At 43.8% G+C, this 21646-nt stretch overlaps 1 protein-coding gene across 1 annotated transcript; it reads right to left on the bottom strand.

Moving 5' to 3' along the window:
• Window positions 1–2289: 2289 nt before the first annotated feature.
• On the bottom strand, window positions 2290–20328 carry CDX1 (caudal type homeobox 1). The gene is made up of 3 exons (XM_001369209.3): window positions 19745–20328; window positions 7794–7939; window positions 2290–6519 (listed from the first exon to the last, which is right to left on the bottom strand). The coding sequence occupies exons 1-3, from the start codon at window positions 20184–20186 to the stop codon at window positions 6295–6297; spliced, it is 813 nt and encodes a 270-aa protein (XP_001369246.1). The 5' UTR covers window positions 20187–20328; the 3' UTR covers window positions 2290–6294.
• Between the last annotated feature and the right edge of the window lie 1318 nt (window positions 20329–21646).

The following is a 21646-nucleotide window of genomic DNA, read 5'->3' as shown; positions in this document are numbered from 1 at the left end:
AATTAGTGGAATTTGGAGGGAATTTTTTAAAATTTTATTTATTTATTTAGAATATTTCTTCCATGGTTACATGAATCATGTTCTTTTCCTCCCCTCCTCCACCCCCTCCCATAGTTGACATGCAATTCCACTGGGTTTTACATGTGTCATTGATCAAAACTTATTTCCATATTATTGATAATTGAACTGGGGTGATCATTTAGAGTCTATATCCTCAATCATATCCCCATCGAACCATGCGATCAAGGAAATATTTTTCTTCTGTGTTTCTACTCCCACAGTTCTTTCTCTGGATGTGGATAGTGTTCTTTCTCATAAGTCCCTCAGAATTGTCCTGGATCATTGCATTGCTGCTAGTAGAGAAGTACCACAGTGTATCAGCCACTGTATACAGTGTTCTTCTGGTTCTGTTCTTTTCACTCTGCATCAATTCCTGGAGGTTCCAGTTCACATGGAATTCCTTGGAGGGAGTCTTAAGAAGTGATCACCAGCAGGATTTCATGACTGATTGTGCTAAAGTCAGAGAAGATGGTAGAATACTGTTCTAGAGATTGGTAGATGACAGTAGGAAGGATGGAGAGAGTAGTGTAATTAGATGGTATGGACTTGATGAGATTATTGTTAGTGACAAAGCAAGGATCTAGAGGAAAGGAAGGGCAAAGATTATGTTGAGGTCTCTTCTTGGCCCTAAGGGAGTAAGTAGTGGTGGTGGGATCAGGTGTAGTGAGTTGGCAGGATGTGGGACCCTCAAGTTTCAGGTCAGGAAAGTAGAAGGAGTATAAAGTGGGAGTGGAATGTCAGAGAGAAAGTAATCTAGATTAATGTATTCATAATAATTGAATTATGCTGAATTACCATAGGATCATAGATTTAGAGTTGATGGGGAACTTGCAGGTCATTAAGTCCAAATCCTATTATTTTACAGATGAGGAAACTGAGGCACAGAGAAATTAAGTGACTCCCCTCAGGTTATACAGCTAGTCATTTTCATATCACAAATAAAAGTTTTTAAATGGACTACTTGATTCCCTGCTTTCTTCAACTGAGTATGTAGACAGTCCCCCATTTTACAAACAAGTTTTGTTCCAAATTTGAAATTTAGGTCACATTTCTCCATAGAAACAACATTAGAGAAAGTGGTTATGGTTCTGTGCTAGCCCACAAAGGGCTATGTAGCTAACTGAATATAGAAGAACTATATAGATAGGATAAAGCTTATCACCTTTCTCCAAATCCTCATCTTAGAGTAACTACCCTGAATTCTAGGGAGCCACTGCAGTTAAGGGCAGCTTCTGGCAGATCTGACTCAGCCCAGTGATGGACAGTGTATATATTATACATTACCAGGAAGTTGACAACCAGGCAAATTTTTTTAAACCTTTACTTTCTGTCTTACTAACAATTCTAAGGCAAGGCAAGGGCTAGGCAATTGGAGTGGAATGACTTGCTGAGAGTCACCCAGCTAGGAAGTGTCTGAGGCCACATTTGGATTCAGGTCCTCCCAACTCCAGGCCTGGCACCCTATCCACTGTGCCACTTAGCTACCCCTAAAATATTTAAATTTCTGTAGGAAAACATAGTTGAGTTCTAGTGAACACCAGGAATATGCTCCATCCCCATATAGTCTATGAGGACAGCCTCCTATTCCCAGACCTAAGTACACAATTCCTGCTCTCATGAAAGGGGAACAGGTCCTTGGTGGAGACCCCTTCTAGTCCTTGGAGTTGAGGGTAAAAGTGAGGATAGGCTGCAAGGAATAACAGCCTCTTGGGCTCTAGGCCCAGCTACTATGCCAAGATTCCACAAAGGAATGATGATGAAGTATGCTACCTGTCTTTTACAGAATGATACATTCATTTTTGAATATATATTAGAGGCAGCTATGGCTCAGTGGTTAAGAGCACTGGACCTAGAACCAGGAAGACTTGAGTTCAAATCCAACTTAGACATTTCCTAGTTGTGTAACCCTGGGCAAGTCACTTTACTTCCGATTGCCTGATGAAAGGATCCATGGGATCCATTGAAGAAGGAAGTGGCAAACCACTCCAATATCCTTCTCAAGAAAACTCCATGGATAGCTATGATCCATGGGGACACAAAGAGTGAAAAACAAATGTGGGAATTTTTGCTTACTGCATATTTGTTATGAAGGTTCCTTCCTTTCCTTTTCCTTCCTTTCCTTCTTCCTCCTCCCTCCCTCTCTCCCTCCCTTCCTTCCTCCCTCCCCCCCCCCCTTCTCATTTCTGTTTAATTGAAAACAAATTAATTCTTTAAAGTTTTTTAAGGGGATTCCATCAGAAAGACCATTCATTCAGGGATATGAGTTGTTTGGAGTTAGGGTGCTAGACTGTAATGATACTTCTAGGTGTTGATAGGATCTGTGGGGCTCTTTAGCAAAGAGCCTATGGTCAATAGTCCCAAGTGATGTCTACTCTTACTGTTTCCTCCTTCAGTGGATTATCACCATTCCAATGCCTATTTTGATATACTACCTGTTCACTACTACATTTCAGATAGTATTGCCCTATCTATGAAAAGCAACCTTTGGGTAAATGAGGTGTTACTATAGTATTATTTCAGGGATTTCTTTTAGTGCACTATATTTTAGTGAAAATTATAGATTTAGAGGCGGAAGGGACTTTAGAGGTCATCTACTCCAACCTCCTCGTGTCATAGAAGGGGAAACTGAGGTCCACAGAGGTTATGATTTCCTCAAGATCACATAGGTAAATGGTAGAGTTAGGATTTGAATCTGGATCCTCTAGGTCCAAAATTCATTGCTCTTTCCACTGTACCATATAGCTATTATGTATATTATTATTTTTTGGCTCTTTTCTGCCTAGTATGACCTCATATGAGTCTTCCCATGTTTTTCCTCAATTCTTCACATTTGTTAAGCTTTGTGATGCATTAGTATTAATGCATTAATTATCTGTACCATACCTTATTTAGATATTCCTAAATTCTTGGGCAAATGTTTTGTTTCCAGTTTCTTATTATCACAAACGATACTACTAGATTGACCAATATGAGAGTAAAGGAAATAATAAATGTTGAAGGGGGCGTGATAAAATTGGGACACTAATAAACTGTTGGTGGATTTGTGAATTGATCCAACCATTCTGGAAGGCAATTTGGAATTATGTACAAAAAGTTTTAAAAGAATGCATACCTTTGATACAGCAATACCACTACTAGGTTTGTATCCCAAAGAGATAACAATGAAAAATGTTGGTACAAATATCTTTATAGCTGTGCTTTTTTGTTATGGCAAAAAATTGGAAAATGAGGGGATGTCCCTCAATTGGGGCATGACTGAACAAATTGTGGTATATGTTGGTGATGGAATGTTGCTGTGCAATAAAGAACAATAAACTGCTTGATTTTCATTCGAACTGATCCTTGAACTGATGCAGAGTGAAATGAGCAGAACCAGGAGAACATTGTACACAGAGACTGAAACATTGTGGGAAGATCATACATAATCAACTTTGCTACTAATAGCAATGCAGTGATCCAGGACAATCTCAAGAAAGAATACTATCCACATTGAGAGAAGGAATTGTGGGAGTAAAAATGCAGAAGAAAAACACATGATTTATCACTTGTTTATATGGGTATTGGATGTGGGGTTTTGGTTTTAAAAGATTACTCTTATTACAAAAATGAATAATATGGAAAGAGGTATTGAGTGATAATACATGCATAATCCAGTGGAATTGCTTGTCAGCTCTAGGTGGGGGGGAGAGGGAAGGGGAAGAACATGAATTATGTAACCATCAAAAATACTTAAATTAAAAAAAAAACAAATGATGCTGCTGTGAACATTCGTACCAATAGGTTTTGCTCTTAGTAATCTCATCTTCTTGTTTTAGAGGATTAATTCATAGAATAAAGAAAGTGGGTCTACACAGAAATACCCCAAACATCATTTTCAAGGAAAATTCAGTCCAAAAAGTCACTAGGCACTCCAGGAAATTTTTTGAAAAAAGAGAACATTCCCATCTCTCATATAAGTCAATTGGGAGGAAAGGATATAAGGACATAGAATCATTGAAACCCATGGCTTCTAGTCCTTCAAGTCCTTCTAGTTCAACTCAGCACCTAATTATAACTGACATTTATATAGTATTCTGAGGTTTGCAAAACATTTTACATGCATTATTTCACTAGATCCTCACAACAGTCCTTCCCATTTTATGGATGAGGAAACTGAGGCTTAGGGAGATTAGAGGATATGTAACCTTGGACTGGTTACTTCATCACTCTTGGATTATGTTTCCTTATCCATAAAATGAGAGGGTTGGATTAGATGATCCCTAAGGTCCCTTCCATTTCTCAAGTTTTGCTCCTAAGCTTTTATCCATGATCATACAAGTAACAGCAGAGACAGTATTGGGACCTAGTTCTCTCTGGGCTGCAGGTCAGGTGATCTTTTCTCTAAACCCCCTCTACAGGAAAAATATTTATTGTAGAAGAATCCCTTCTATAGCACCCACATGCCTGTGATATCCTGCCTCTGTTTACCTCCTTCCAGTTACAGAGAGGGGAGGAACAGCACCATGAAAATAAAGGAATGGACAGAGTGAAAGAAAGGCTAACCTTGGAAACCAGTGAGTGTAGTTGTTTCAGTTTAATATTTATAAACATTTTTTTTCTGTGACCTTGAGTAAGTGATGACCTCCCTGAGCCTCAGATTGCACATCTGTAAAATGGGAAGGATCATCCTTACTTCTCAAGGCTTAATAAAAACCAATGTGAGAAAATTGCCTTAAGGTTCCAGGGAATATCTCTCTTTAGCTCTGCCCAGATACTATACCAAGCTCCTGCTTTAGAAGGAACTTAAAGACTCATACTCCTCTTGTGGATTTAACAACATTTAGCATTCAAACTGCCTCCTTAAAAGGCATCATTTTCTATACAAGACATTCCTGGCAGGCTGTCCCGGCTCCTGACAGGTGCAGAGTTCCTAGATGTCTTGGCACCCGATTCTGGGAGGGAAATGGACCTACTGGGTCTGGGGGGGGGGGGAGGGAGGGAGGAACAAAGTTGGCATTATGCCTGTTACCTGAGCAGAGTTGTTTCTGGAGAGCATTGGCCCTGGTGTATTCTCTATACCCTCTTTACTTCTTTCAGCTCCTGAAAGGATGGGGAAGTGTTGATTGTTCTTTCTGAGGGTTGAGACCACAGATTTGGGGCAAGAGATAATTCTATTCCATCTCCCTCCTAGGGATTGTTTACTGTCCAGGGACACTGAAGCTTGGGAACACTGGGAGGGGCTGGGATGGCCACTTTTTCTCTCCCTTCCTTACAAAGGCATGCATATACTTTAAATGCATCTGTCCTAAGCAGATAGTCTGGAGCAGAGTCCAAGAATGGAGAAAGAAAAAGGAGGGAAATCTGAGGGCTAGAGAATGGCACCATTATTTTCTCCAGACAGTAGGGCTAATTTCCAGGCAAAAAAGATTCTAAAAAGGCCCAAGGAAGAAAGAGGAAGTTTCTGGGGAAAAGGTGGGATGTGGTATATTTGGACTGATGTGGTGCCTCCAACTGGAAGAAACCAAAAGAGACCATTTTCTTAATCTCTCTGCTTCTGGTTCTCTGTATAACTCTGAGGTTCCAGTTCTCTTCTAGAGGAGGTGTCACAGCAACTAAAGCTATCGTTGCCTCATTGGTTCCTTGCTGACAAGGAATTGGTTCTTCCCAACCCTTTTTCCCTTTACTAGTCTCTGATGTGGCTCCTGAAGTTCCAGTATTGATCTTTGTTGGTTTTCCACTGGAGCCCTCCATGTGGCATCTAGGGTCCAGATTCCCCTGGCTGATGTTTTGTGTCACTGAGCAGGTCCCTTTGCCCTCTGACACTCAGGTTGCCAGAAAACAGGAGCACGCCTTTAGGGAAAAGGAAGAAGCATCTTCTCTTCCTCTCACCTTTTTTTGGATTCTACGGAATTATAAAGTTTTAAGGACTGGGAAGGATTTCAGAGACCTCTCTCCCAATTTTACAGATAAAAAACCAAGTTCCACAAAGAGGGGAAGATGACTTGCCTAAGGTCCTACAGGAGATCAGTTCAGCACAAGACCTAGAAGTTAGACCCCTTGGTTCCTAGGCCAGGGTTCTTTCCACTTCACAGATGATACAGAAAGCCAGTACCCCTTCCCCTTTTCATCCAGCTGCCCCAGGAACCCTGTGCTTCAGCCCTAACTCCCACACTGCCCCAGATTGTTGCTGTGGCCTGGCCTGGCTTGGCTGCTTGTCTCTCCCAGGCTTGTGAGGCTCAGGCCCAAGGGTGAGTCCTAGGGCAGGTATTCCTCTTTAATAGTCAGTGGTGAAGAGGCCAACAGGCCTGTGGTGCTGGTGCACAAACTTCCCATGGGGGTGTTGGGAGGCAGGGGGCCCAAGGCTGGGGTTGGCGTGGTGGCGGTGGTACTACTTGGCTGACTTTGTTGCTGCTGTTGCTGCATTTTTTTCTTGTTTGCCTTCCGTTCCTTAGCCCGACGGTTCTGGAACCAAATCTTCACCTGCCAAGGAAGGACAGATGGATGAGGGAAGCAATGGATGGGGGAGGAGCGGCAGGAGGCAGCAGGGGAGGGAAAGAAGGAAGGAGGAAATGGATGGAGAAGCAGAAACAGAGAGAGAAAAGTGAGAAACACATGGTAACAGCAAATGAATTTGAGGTGAGGATGGCCTTACAGAGAGAAGGAAAAGGGTCAGAGGTCAGAGAGTTCACACTAGGAGGCAACCCAGGGAATAGAAACAGTCTGAGATTTTGAGTCAAAAGAGACTTGGGCTAAATCTGAGCTCTTTTATCAGAGTCCCTGTCCTAGGGTAAGTCATTGCCTCTGGGTCTTCATTTCCTCGTCTCTAGAATGAGGTGGGGAGTGGATTAGGTCCAGCTCTAAGCCTTGGATCTATTTCTATAGCATTCTATGATATACAATTGCTTTCCTCACAACAACCTTGTGTATTATTGCCATTTTATAGATATGGAAACTGGGACTCAGGACAAGTAAAGTATATTACACAGGGCCACATAACGAAAATTCCTGAGCTTACTAAACTCAGGGCTGCCTACAAGTCTAATGGACTCCCCTCTGGTTGTCTCAAGGACCTTTTGATGGTGGAAATTCCTCCTCCTTCTTTTGCCCTTTACCCATTTCTGCTTGCTCACTGCTCCATAGATGTCTAATAGAAGATAAAAGAGTGGCAGACAGAAAAAGAAGGAGGAGGTGGAAGAGGAAGAAGGAGGAAGAAGAGAGGAGGAAGAGGAGGAGAAAGAGAAGAAGAAGAAAGAAGAAGAAGAAGAAGAAGAAGAAGAAGAAGAAGAAGAAGAAGAAGAAGAAGAAGAAGAAGAAGAAGAAGAAGAAGAAGAAGAAAAAGAAAGGAGGAGAGTTCAAAGGGATAGAGGAGAGAAGACATCTGTCTGGGAGAGTGGGAAGGAGAGCAACATCTCTCTCTGCTCCTAAGGTGCCATGTGACCATAGCCAAGTGGCCCTCTCTGGTTTCCTGCCCCTTCAATCCTACCATGATGAAGCACTTTAATAGGATCAAAGGGTTGAGAGCAGAAGACAACCATAGATCTCTTCTAGCTCTTCTCCCCTTCTTCTCTGAGGGCCAGAGAGATTAAACAATTTGCTCACTGTCATCCAGGTAGTAATCAGAAGAGCAAGGATTTGAAACCTGAGTCTTTGGCTCCAAATCTAGTCCTTTCTATAGGATCTCATACTACATCTGTAGGGAGTCCAGTCCCTTCTTCTCTTCTGGACAAACTCTATGGCATCTGGGGGAAACAAACCTGCCTCTCCGTGAGCCCCAGGCTGACAGCAAGTTCTGCTTTCCTCCGGATGGTGATGTAACGGCTGTAGTGGAACTCCTTTTCCAGCTCCAGGCGCTGGTGGTCTGTGTACACTACCCGGTACTTGTCCTTTGTTCGAGTCTTACCTAAGGAGGCATGGAGCCAGGGGAAGGAAGGTGAGCAAGGGGAAGCCCAGGTTGGAGTCTGCCACATTCACAACTGAGGAGGGGACAAAACCCTCCTATTCACGCAGGGACATCTTCCCCAACATCTCACAAACAGGCAAACATTCTGCTCAGCATCAGTCCAAGAAGGTAGGAAATTCCTTAGTCCTGGCCCTAGACATAACCCTAACCAAATATGGAGACTGATTCCCTAAGTCTGGCCAGAGAGATGCCCCTAGTGTTGGCTATACCCTGAGATCCTGAGACCTAAACCCAGCCTTAGTCTGAGCCTGTTTTCCTGGCCACAGCCCATACCTCAGCCCAGGTTCAACTTCTGAAACTCAAGCCACAGATTAAGACCTAGCCCTGACCAGATTGAGACCTCCCTCTATATATTTTAACCCTAATTAACCTTTTTCAAAAAGTGTCAAAAATATTGTCTTAAGGTGAGGGAGTATGGATGATTCAGAATAGTCTGTCTCTACTGCTGAAGGCCTAACTCAAAATACAGTCTTATTTTGTAAACCCTTACCTTCCATCTTGGGATCAATACTGTGTATTGGCTCCAAGGCAGAAGAGTGGTAAGGGCTAGGCAATGGGGGTCAAGTGACTTGCCCAGGGTCACACAGCTGGGAAGTGTCTGAGGCCAGATTTAAACCCAGGACCTCCCATCTCTGGGTCTGGCTCTCAATCCACTGAGCTACCCAGCTGCCCCCAAATGCAGTCTTTATGGACAGGAATCATAGATGTTTTCCTGCCACATAACTCTCCCTTTCTAATGAAGCTACGAAAGGCTTGGCACTGAAAGGTAACACTGACTTGGCTTTCTGGAGTAGAATCTCCAATTGATCCATCAACAAATATTTATTAAGCACTTACTATGTGCTAGATAGCATGCCATTCAGTAGGGATATAAAAAAAAAAGTGAAGCAATCCCAGCCCTCTTGGGGCTTAGATTCTATGGGGGAAGATACTATGTACATATATAAACACACACACTGTAGATTCATGATAATTTACAGGGGGAAGCAGGGAGGATTAGGAAAGGCTTCATATAGGAGGTGGCTCTTGAGCTGTGTTTGGAAGGAATTCTCTGAGATGAGGAGGAAAAAATGCATTTCAGGGCAAAGACAATGAGATGGGAGATGGAATGCTGCAATGAAGAAAAATAAGGCCACCTAGAGGAGACTGTGGAGTGCATCTAGGGAAATGATGTATAATTTGGCCGGAAGGAGGGATCAAGGCCAGGCTGTGAAGGGTTCTCGATGCCTAACAGAAGAGTTTATATTTGTTTCTAGAGGTAACTATTGAATGGGGGTGGAGTTGCATGATTAGATTGCGCTTTATTTTAGCAGCCATGTGGAGAACGTAGTAGAATTGGGAGAGATGAGGGAACAAATTAGGAGGCTGGGGATCAGCATGTGATTTGGGCTTCCAGGAGATCTGGAGTTCTCCTGGATTACTTGTCTTTTTGTAAAAGTTATCTATCTACTTGTGGACAACTGGGATTTGACCTGGCACAAGAAAGACTCCAGCTTCCACCTAGAGGGGCACTTGAAAGACATGGAATGTGGAGGTGGGAAGGACCTTATAGATCATTTTATCCCCAGTTCTCATTGTACAAATAAGGAAGCTGAGGCTAGGAAAGGAAGGGACCTGAGACTTGGCCAAGGTGACACAGTCCTAGAAAAGTTGGGACTATACTAACCAATCCAGGGAGTAGAGTTGGCTAAAGACTGCCTGTAACAAGGGGAAACACAAGTCTGGGGCCCTTGGGGAGTGGTGGGGTTTTCCTAAGAAGCAGTTAGACAAAAATTTCCCTAGATATTTTCTCCTCTCCTCTCTGGCACCCAATTTGAGCCTTGGACATCCACTTTCCAGGTTTCTGTGGGACAGAAGGGTTGGTGAAAAAAGGAAGAGAGATGCAAAGGAACAGGATATGTGGACTCCGGGAGAGTGGGGAATGGGGCTGGGGAAAAGAGTCTCTTTTTTCAATTAGATTGGAAAAGATTTACATGTGGAGGGGGATGATGATGAGGAGGAGGAGGAGGAGGAAGAGAAGGAAAAGGAGAAAGAGAAGGAGAAGATGAAGGTTAGCATTTATATAGGGCTTTAATGTTTAGATTATATTTTACTTCATTTGACCCTGACAACACCAAATAGTTGCTATTATTATCTCCATTTTTTCAGATGAAGAAATTGAGTCTGAGAGAGATGAAGTGCCCAGGTTAAGTGTCTGAGGCAGGATCCAACTCAAGTCATCCTGAATCAGGTTCAAAACACTATATACTGCTTCACTTAAGAGCCCATGAAGGATTGGATTTGCTCAGTTTGGCCCCAGGAAGGATTTCTGCTGATTGTAATAAAGAATTTTCTAGCAATTGATGTTATCCAACAAGAAGATGGTATGCTTTGGGGAAATAGTGATTTCTCCATCCCTGGTGTTATCAGCATAATGTATGCCAAGAGTGAGACATGGCAGCCAAAGAAGCTGATGCTAGATTAGACTGAATTAATATAGTCCAGAGAAAGGCAAATTAGAGGCTTACTACATGCATCCTTGGTCAGGTTGCATCTGCAACGTTCAGTTCTTGAGGTGACAGTTTAGGAAGGACATTGACAAATGAGAGCACATTCAGAGCAGGACAACTAGGATAATAAGAGAACTTAAATCCATATGTGAGTATTGGTTAAAGGAACTGGAGATTTTCAGCTTGGCTGGGGATCAGGAGTGGGTAAGGAGGCTGGTGGACAAGATTGATGTCTTTAAAATATCTAAAAGGAAGGGAAAGAGACTTATTTCTGTTAGGCTTCAGAAGGCAGAAGTAGGAATAAAAGATAGAAGGTGTAAAGAGCCAGATTTCAGTTTGACCTAAGGAAAAACCTGAGCTATCTGAAAGTGGAAATGGGCAGTCTCAGGAAGGGATAAATCCTGTACCATTGGAAGTCAGTCTTTCAGCAGAGGTTGGAATCACCACTCATCTGGAAATACTCTAGAGGGATTCAGTCTCTGGTCAGCTAGACTAGGTGGTCACTGAAATCTCCTCCAGTTTCAAGTTCCTCTGGGGTTAAGCAGACACTGTTGGGGATACTTTGAGGGATCTTCTGCATTGGGAGGTAAGTAGGTGGGATTAAATGACTTCTGAGGTCCTTTGAGCTCTGGCAATCAGTGACTCTGGACCAACCTGAGATGGGCTAATTCTTCTCCACACTTTTGATGACCTGAGGTATCACTGGGTATATGCGTTGCTTTTGTTTGTTTGTTTTTTTCAGTGCATGGACATCTCTTCAGTGCAAATCATTAATATCCCAGACACACACACACTGTCTGCAAGGATTCTTAGTAGCAGATATCTGACTTAAACCACTCCATCATAATTAAAGTTTCTGCCCTTTTTTTGTTGGTGGGAGAGGATTTCCATGCATTCAATGCTGGAAATTATTCCGTGGTGTCTTCTCTAGAAATGAAGACTACAGAAACAATTAGAGTACAACTTACATAAAGATAATTGCTTCTCCTAACTGACTTCAGTAACTAGAGTTACCGGCAGATAGCAGCACAGATAAGGAAAATTAGGGTGGGTTGGATAGGGCCCTAGACTTGGAGTTGGGAAGATCCAAATTCAAATCCTGACCCAAAGAACTGTCTAGCTGTGTGATCTTGGACAAGTTAACTTCATTTCCCTGGGCCTTTGTCTCCACACCTGTAAAATGTTGGATCCAATGATCTCTGAGGCTCCTTCAAGTTCTAGTTCTAATTCTGTGATCATATATGATCCATTCAAAGTAGATACTCACTAGCAAAGGGAGAGGATCTCTTATGCCTCAGTGCTTACAGTATGTTTTGTGAACTGAAGGGTTGTTGTGAACTGAACTGTCCTAGGCCTCCCCCAACACCTTCCCCAGTCCCATTTGCCAATTTTTTCAGAAGCCCATGCTTCCTTTCAAAATGCCATCTTCCCCTCAGACCTTTTCTAGTCCTGAGAGCCAAAAGGTTCCAAGTGCCCAAGAGAGACGTGGATGGAATGGAGAGGCAGGATGGATCCCTTGGAGAATTTGCTGACTAGTTCTACATCTCTGCTTGTTCTAGGAAGCCTAGGGCCAGAGGGGAGGCAACCTGATCCAGGGGAATAAGCATTGACCATGGAATGAGAGGATCTATGTTCAAATCCTACCGATATAACTTTGGACATGTTATTTAACCTCTCTGGGTCTCAGTTGGCTCATCTGTAAAGTGAGGGGATTGGGCCAAATAATCTCTGGGGTGCCTTCTGGCTCTAGATCTGTGATCTTAGTGTGGTGTCTAGCACATAGTAGGTGCTTAATAAATGCTTATTGGGGGAAGCTAGGTAGCACAGTGGATAGAGTCCCAAGCCTGGAGTTGGGAAGACTTGGGTTCAAATTTGGCTTCAGAGATATTTATTTTTTAAATATTTTTTCTTTTTCTTTTTTCAAAAAATAATTTTCCATATTTGTATGATTTATTTTATTTCCCTCCTCTATTCCCTCCCCCATTCTGGAGCCAATAAGCACTGGATTATACAAATGCTATCACTTATACCTATTGCCATATTATTCATTTTTGGAATCTTTTAAGGCCAAAACCCCCAGTCATATCTCAGAGGCATTTCTTAACTTTATAACCATGGACAGGTCACTTAACCCCAATTGCCTGCACCTTACTACTCTTCTGCCTTAGCATTGATAATAGGACAGAAAGTAAAGGTTTCAAAAGTGCCCATTGATTGTGCCTGACCCCATTTCCTGCATGAAGGTATGGTCAATTCCCCTGGCAGTCCCTTGAATTTCACAGAGCTTTCCAGATGCATCACCATACTGGCAGTTCTCATTTGACTCAATCCAACTTATCTATGTCCCTCGTAAAATGGGAGCAACCAGAGAAAGTAAAAATGCTCTAGAAGGAGTCTGATTAGAGGAAGGCAGTAGGGCTGTTCTATTAATGCAGTTGAGGGGTATTTTCTTTTAACTTCTCAAAGTGATTTCCACCAAATATCACACTTAGTTCTCACACCTCAGAAGTAGGTAGGTCATAGGATTTAAAGCTACAAAGAACTTTAGAGATCATGTAGCCTAACCTCATAAAAATTTTAAAATCTCCATTTTAGAGACACATGTATTGGAGCCCAGAGATAGCATCTTGCCCTGAGTCTGTTCAATAAACATTTCTTAAACCCTGACCTTCCATCTTAGAATCAATACTATGTATTGGTTCCAAGGCAGAAGAGTGGTAAGGGGTAGGCAATGGGGGTTAAGTGACTTGCCCAGGGTCACACAGCTGGGAAGTGTCTGAGGCCAGATTTGAACCTAGGACCTCCTGTCTCTAGGCCTGGCTCTCAATCCAGAGCCACCCAGCTGCCCCACAATAAACATTTCTTAAGCATGATGCTTAAGACACAGTAAATGCTCTTAAATATATGCATTTTCTTCTACTCATTCACCACGTACATGGTTTTGTGCACATAGTAGAGCACTGAGCACATTGATGACAGCCTCTGACATCAGAGAACTTTCTATCTATAAGAAAGTATTGTTTAGTCATTTTTCAGATATGTCCAGCTCTTCATGACCCCAGTTTTCTTGGCAAAGATACTGGAGTCACTTGCTATTTCCTTCTCCAGCTCATTTTACAGATAAAGAAACTGAGGCAAACAAAGTTAATTGACTTTCCCAGATTCAGACAGTTAGGAAGTGTCTGAGGCTAGATTTGAACTTGAGAAGATGAGTCTTCCTGACTCCAAGCTCATCACTCTATCCACTGTGTGACGTAGGGGCCCAAGAAAGACTCAGAGTCCCAGAGTCAGAATTCTCTCCAGTATACTCCACTCTCCATCCCCCTGTGTCCCATTTCTCAGAGCTCAGAAGAGAATGTTTCTGGAAGTTCTATTCTGGTAACCCATCTTGCCTGCTTACATATGATTGCAGATATATTTTGGCTACCTTCTTGCCCCTAACCACACACACACACACACACACACACACACACACACACACACGTTCATCAGATGGACATCCTAGCCTGTGTTGGACAGTTTCTGGACTTATCTATGGGAGAAGCTAAATGGAATAATGCTAATATCTTGCCTGGGCTCCAAATAGAGGAAAGAGCATGGGGCTGTGGCCCTATACACTGCACTGTCAGGAGACCTTCTAGTCCTGGCTCTGCCCCCACACAGTGTGACCTTACGATAGTCACTTCTCCCTGGGTTCCATTTTCCCCTATCTAAAATGGAAGGTTTGGACTGGATGATTTCCTTTCAGCTCTGACATCCTTTATTTGGTCTATGATCTAAATATAACTAGAGTTACTCTTTTTGTTGGGGGCAGGGAGGGAGTAGAGTAAACCTATTATTTTATTGGTGCAGGGAACTCCTACTGCGGAAACTATGCCCACAGCTGTGGATATACAATTTATCTGTACCTTATGGTTTAAGATGTAATTGTCACACTCAGTGCTTGAGTAAGGCCAGAACCAGATTTAAATGTAATTGGGAAATGTTTAACAAAATATATCAAAATATGATACAATATAGATAATGTGAATTTGTACATTTCTGATTCAATATGGGCCTGCAGTAATCGGATTCTCTTTGTGTTTGACACCACTGGTCTAAGAGAACTACCTGGGGCACTGATAGGTTAAATGCCTTGTCCAGGGTCTCATAGCTGGTATATGTCAGAGGCAGGGCTTGAACTCAGGTCTTCCTGACCTCTGAAAACAATTTTCTTTCTGTACTTTAGTCAAATGAATTGACTGATTATACACGCTGATTAATTCAGTATGCATTGATTTATTATGGGTTCTGCTTTCTGCTGCCATTTTCTTCCTAATAAAAACAGTATTTTAAAGTTACACAAGTTTAATGGTATTAGGTACCAATGGAAAGTTGGGTATGCCCAATCAGGAGCCTAGAAAAGGTGTGAAGGTTGGAGAAAGTCATGGAATTCTCACAGAAAGGACATAGGTTAGTAGGATTCCAAGTTGGGAGGGAAATTAAAGGCCATCTAATCTAAGGACTTCATTTTACAATTGAGGAAGAAGAAGAATATTTGGCCAGGATCACAGAAGTTGAAAGTAACAGGGATCTCCCTTTCTGTCTCTGATTGGTTCCTCCTATTTCAAATCCAGTGTCCTTTCCATGAACACAATGTAGTCTCCCTGGTTTGGGCTGGTCTGTCCTGTGCCCTCAATATGAGTTGTGAGCTTAGACTCCTGTAGATTCTCTTACCCAGTGTCCAGGGGGGTCCATGTACCTGGTGGTTGTCCTGGACATAAGAATGATGGTGAGAGATATGTTCAGATATGTCAGAATGGGGAAATGGAGACTGCTGGATCCCCTGCTGCCAATTTCCTAGACAGAAAATACCTTACTTTCTTTAGGCTTCCATCTAAGGACTGAACTCTGACTAAGCAACAGGTTGTCTCTGGGTAAATGGGAACCTGCAGAAGGAATCCTTGTCCCCAAGATATGCTCATCCTCACCTTTCCTCATCTTCCAAAGTATCAATTCAGCAATAATAATACTAGTAATAATTATAATAACTACTCATGTTTCTAATTTCCTAGAATCTTTTGAAAGTCTGGTCAAGCTTATGGATCCCTTCTCAGAATAAGGTTTTAAAATCCATAAAATACCTAGGAATACAAAGGAAATCAATTATCCTGAAATACGGTTCTCTAGAAATTTTTACAGATTCATGTATTATGACCAAGATGGAAATATGTTTTGCATGTTATCACATGTACAAGATACATCAAATAGCTTACCATCTTTGGGAAGGGAACAGGGAAGGAGAGAGGGAGAGAATTTGGAACTCAAATTTTTAGAAAATGAATGTTAAAAACTGTTCTTAGGTGCAATTGGGAAAAAATGAAGTAGTGAATGATTTAAAAAGAGTTTGTGTATTCCAGCTTAAGACCCTTACTAGAGAGCTCAAAAGTTCATTCTTTCTCTGTGAAGGGCTTTGGAATGGAATAGGTTTGCAAGCATTATTATTTCTATTTTACAGATGAAGAAACCAAGGCCTAGGGAAAGCCTGGTGTAATGGAGGTAGGGTAGAGTAGGATCAGAGAACCTGAATTCAAACCTCAGCTCTATTTTTTACCATCTCTATCACCATAGATAGTCAATCTCTTTGGGCCTCAGTTTCTTAATCTTTAGAATAATAATAGTACCTCATAGCTATAGCTTGTGAATAAAATGATATATACATATTATATAGATATATGTAAAATATAAAGATATACATTTTAGATATTATCTATCAATCAATCGATCATTCGATCTATTCCTTATATAGCAGCCTTAAAGCTACTATATAAATGCCAACTATTATTATCCAAATGTCTCCATTTCCTTTCCCCTTTTCTGATGCTCTTGGGAGATGAGAGCAATTCTCCCTACTTTCCTTTTTCCTTCTGGTTCAGGACTGTGATTTCATCAGCACAGGGAACTCATGTATGGAAACACTCCACCAATGCCAAATAGGAACTTCTGCTTGTAGTTTATAGTTTCAGAGAAGCTTTGAACAAAGAGAAGTAAATGTTGAAGGTCTGAAAATGCCATTGTTTGTGCAAAAGGCTATGCTTGAACCCAAATCATGCTGACTCCAAGACCTTCTATATATTACACCATGTTGCTTCTTCCCACTTTACAGCTAGAAAAAGTAAGGCATAGAGATTGTTCTATGCAGATAATCTGTCTATGTGCCTTCTGACCTGCCTAACACCATCCTCCCATCCCCATCCCCCATGCTTAGAGGCAGTCGAGAAAGGAGCCTCTTTGATAACCTGAGCAAAGATTTTCTTTGAAGTTTACTATCTCAAAGGCAACTTCCTCAGCTTTAGTAAAAACAATACAAAACGGCTAGAAGGAACCAGACACACCTGCTTTATTCCAAACATCTCTCCTTTGTACCTCAGTTTCTCTTCCTGAGGATAAGCTGAAAGAGACTATATTTAAGACCTTTTCCCTCATTAAAATTCTACAAGTTAAAAACCTTCTCCCAACTAGAGATTATCTAGTTCAATACTTTAATTTTAGAGAGGTCCCCGAGTAGAGAAATGACACAAGCTCACAGAAATAATAATGATGATGATGAAAATATTAATAATGACTAGAATTTATGTAGTATGCACTATGATGAGCACATTACAAATATAATCTCATCTGATCCTCACAACAACCTTGAGAGATAGGTACAGTATCCTCATTTTCCAGTTGAGGAAACTGAGGCAGGCAGAGGTTTTTAAATAGTCGAGGTCAGAACTAGGACAAGAGCCTACTCTCCTGAATCCCAGTCTGATACCCTTCCTACTCCTGGGAAGAAAGCTGAAGGCATGTTTAGGTAGCTGGATCATAGGACAGAGCTAGAAGGACTTTGGACATCTAATTTAACTCCATTATTTTCTAAATTGGACAAGTGAGGCAAGCCTGAGGGACTTGCTCAAGATCAAGCAGACAGTAAGAAACAGAGCTAGGCTTCAAACCCAGCTCCAATAGCTCCCCCAAACCCAGCCTTCCTTCCTCCCCTAGGCCAGCTGTCTCTTAGAAATTCTAATGAGTGAGGGTGGTCCAGTTAACATTCACTCAAAGAGATGGAGTGACTGAAATCCCCTGCAGAGGGTCTGGCAGAGCCAAATTGGGATGGGGGAGAGGGAACAGTGAGAGGGAGATGGCTTAGGCACAGGACTCTTCCTCCAAGAAACTGGACTGCTCTTATGCTAGGGGGTAGTGTGGGGTGGGTAGTCATCTAAGCCTGAACGAAGAGGCAAAGTAGAAGGGAGCTATTTGCCCACAGAGGCCTGGGTATTAGGTATGGAAGGAGCAAGCAAAAGAAGCTAGTGGAAGGAGATGTTTAGAGTGTCCCAGAGTAGAAGTGGGGCTTGGAGGCAGAGCCCCTCATGACTCCTAAGTCACCAAGGAACTTCCCCCCACCCAGCTGCCCTAACACCTGCCCTAAGGCCTGGATAGGGGGAAAAGGAAGGGTGGGGGGAAGCTGTTGCAGCAGCCTGAGGTAGCCGGCTACATCAAAGCCTTCTAGGCAAGCCATGTTCTCCCACCCCCAAATCCAAGCAGCTTTTGTCTGGGACAAGGTCGGGACAATGGGATGCCCCCCTCACCTTCCTGCAAACAGGAGTTCCCCCCCAATAGGCCAGGCGTGCTCCGTTTACATGACAAAGAGGAATCCTTATAAAGGCACTTGCCTTTCCCTCATTAAAGCCCTGGTCTTTTGTCCTCAACTCTCTCTGGGCCTTTGAAGAAGGAGGATCAGAGGCAGTCCTAGGGGAGGAGAGGAGAGGTGCCCACCAACTTCATTTGGGTTTCCACTTTCCCACCAGCTTTCCCTCCCCCCCAGGGAGGTCAAGAGTTCAGGCAATGGTCAGAACCCTAACCTGGCACTGAGGAGGAAATGGTTAAAGGAGAAAACTAGGAAGTACCATCTTGTGCCAAGGCCCACAGATGAGCTCTTTGGCCTTTAGATCCTCAGAAAAAGGCTTTCTGGTGCAGATCTTTGGATACTCCAGCCACAGCTTTCCAGGAAGGAGTACACCAATAAGGTGGGAGACAAAATGCAGCAGAAAGAGGACAATAAAATGGATTCGGATATATTTCAAACAAGCATTTATCCAGGCCCACTGTGAGTCCCACTTAATAACTGAGAGAGAATATAAAGATAAATAACTAAGGATGGGCTCTGCCTTCAAAATCTCCTTTTATGAGGTTGAGTCACAGAGATCGAGATACAGCCAAAAGCCTCCAGGAAGGTGGGTGAAAATAAGATCTGATGTAAATAATTCAGAGTTGAGGGGTCCGTAGGTCAACTTGGGCTCCCTTTCTCCTAATAATCTGCAGGAGCCTTAGACCAGTTGGCCCAAAAAGCTTAACTCCCTCACTGCACTGGCAGACATGAATTCTACTGAACTGTCTAAAAGATGATGGAGGAGGGCAGCTCAGTGAATTGGGAACCAGGCCTGGAGACAGGAGGTCCTGGGTTCAAATATGATCTCAGACACTTCCTAGTTGTGGGAAAGTCACTTAGCCCCCACCCCCTAGTCCTTACTGCTCTTCTACCTTGGAACCAATATACAGTATTGATTCTGAGGCAGAAGGTAAGGGTTTTAAAATAAAATAAAATAAAATAAAAGATATGGAGGTCAGAACTAACTGAGGCTAGAAGCCTGGGGGTCCTTTATTGTTGCTGGTCCAGTTCCGTCAAAGCACCTGTTTCTGGGTTGGGTGCTCCTAAATTCAGGTGCTAAGGAATGGAAGTGTGTGCTGGGGGTGGGAGATCAGCACCAAATAGATCATTGGAACTATGCTACCAGAGAGGGACCCCCAGGGAGCTTACTTAGCCTACAGTCTGAAGGCAGAGAAGTTTAGTAAAGGAATAGGGTATACCTGGCCTGCAGATAATCTTTTTGAAAAAGCAGCCTGGTGTATAAAGGGAAAAAAGGCTGGATATAAAACCATTAGACATGGATTCCAGTCCTGGTTCTGTTACCTATTAGGCAGATGACCCTGATCAAAAAACAACCTCTTAGTGCTTCAGTTTCTTCATCCATAAAATGGGGGTAGCAATCCTTGCTGCGCTAGTCCACCAGCCCTAGACTGGATCCATTTGAGCACCCAGTTTGCTAATCTTCTCGATTTGGACCTCCAGAGTCTGCCCCATCACTCCCTCTTAGCCCTAGCCAGAGTTGGGTGCCACCCAGCCCAGAGGAAGGTGGAAAAGGATATGGGCATGGGACCTGTGGGGCCATCTTACCGCTGCTGTGGCCCGCTGACCCACTGCGCCGCATCCATTCGTAGGGTGTGCGCCTCTGCGTGCTGGGCGAAAGCGGTGCCCCTGGGGTGCTCAAAGAAGATGGCAGGAGGCCCAGGCCAGCGCCTGGGGGAGCCTGGATGGCACCAAAGTCTGCAGGGCTGTAGCCGATCTGGGCTGGGCTGGCAGTAGGAGCCGTGGGGCCTGGCCCGTAGGAAGTCCAGTCATCTTTGGCGGGGGGATAGGGAGAAGACCAGGCTCCCCCAGCCTGCCCATGGGGAGGGTCGCTGTTAATCCCCTGGACGTGTTGGTAGCCAGGAAAGTCCGAGTACTGAGTTGGAGGCGCAGAGGGCATATAGCTCTGGGGGCTGAGGTTGAGCCCCGGGTGCCGGACCGGGTTGGGGTACATGTTGGCATCCTTCTCGAGCAGATAACCCACGTACATCTTTGGTGGGGAGCCCCCGGCGCATGCTGGGCGCTGCTGCCACCTTCCACGTCTCCCTTGGCTCCAGCCCCGGCCCCAGCCCCAGCCTGTGACCCAGCCCCAGCGCTTCCCCGATTAACTGTTCACCTGAACTTACTCACTCGCCCCCAGCCGGCGAGGCACCACCCCGACCTTTTATAGGGCCTGGCCTCCTGGGCCCTTTGCTTGGAAAGGCGGGTTTGCATTTCAAAGCTGAGGAAAGCTCAGAGTCCCGGAATCAAAGGGGGGAAGACCCGGGAGGGGGCAGGGTTCAAAGGGAGACAAATTGCTCTAAGCCTAGGGGGCAGCTGAAGGACTGGTCGCCCTGGCGGGGCCTACAGTTGGGAGGGAGGGGGAAACTCTGGCTGGGGTCATGGGGTGGGGCGGGGGATGTAAGGGAGAGGGCCCTTGGGGAGGGGCAATTGGAAATCTTAGCTTGGAAGGGAAAGTGTGGTTTGAGGCAAAGCTCCCCAAGTCTCTGGACCTCAGTTTCCTCATCTGTAAAATAGCCCAATCCTTCTACCTCTAAAGTATAAAACTTGTTGCTCCCCAGTTTCCACTCTGGTGATTTCGGGTCTGATAGGAATTCCTTTGGGTCCCCTCTCTCCTGATCCCCTTGGGCTCCCCACACCGGTTTGCCCCCACCCCCTTCCTCCCCCAGAGGTGGTGGTGGAGGAAGAGGATACTGCTTAGGCTGATGACATTGAGATGCTAAGAAGGGACAGGGGCAGGGGAAGGATTTGAATTGAAAATGGGGAGCCTGGTTTCCTTTGAAGCGAACCTTGAGCCTGTGACTCCAAGGAGGGAAAGACAAAAGTAGACCCGGAGATGCCTTTTCAGTCAGGATCTTGAGAAGCGTGGGCCCTAGAGCTGGAAGGGACTTTGGAGACCATCTTCGGTTAAACTCTGTATTTTTCAGTGGAGGAAACTAAGCTGAGGTTAAGGAGAAGTGACTTAGCCAAGATCACACTGGTGGTAAATTTAGTGGGGCCAGGATTGGAACTCGGGTTCTTGGATTCCAAATCAATTACTCTTTGAGATGGGCTGGAGAGAGTATAGAATGGTGAAAAGGTTGGGAAGAACTTTATTAATGGAATTGTAGTATGGGGAGGGGGGAGCAGTATTATGGCTTATCTAGAAACCACCCAGGCTCTCCAAGACCTAACCCTCCACTGAGAAGCGCTTGAACCTATCTATGGTGGTGGAGGCACTTGACCACATCTTGTTCCCTCCCTCTCTTTTTAATAATACCTGCTATAAGATGAATCAGTGCCATGGATGTCTAAAAGTCATTTTCTTCCCAGCCTGAAAACACCCAACAAACCAGCTCTCTCCTTCACCTTCGTCCCCACCCCATTTCCCCAGAAATCACCTCCCTCTCCCATCCTGTTTCGTTTTTATTCTTTCTTTTAATTTTCTCTCCCCAGCCCATTCCTCTTCCC

Source organism: Monodelphis domestica, chromosome 1 (genome assembly GCF_027887165.1).
Source record: "Monodelphis domestica isolate mMonDom1 chromosome 1, mMonDom1.pri, whole genome shotgun sequence".
Taxonomy (NCBI): Eukaryota; Metazoa; Chordata; class Mammalia; order Didelphimorphia; family Didelphidae; genus Monodelphis; species Monodelphis domestica.
The sequence above is the reverse complement of the archived record's forward strand: the minus strand, read 5'-3'. Positions and strand labels throughout refer to the sequence as shown.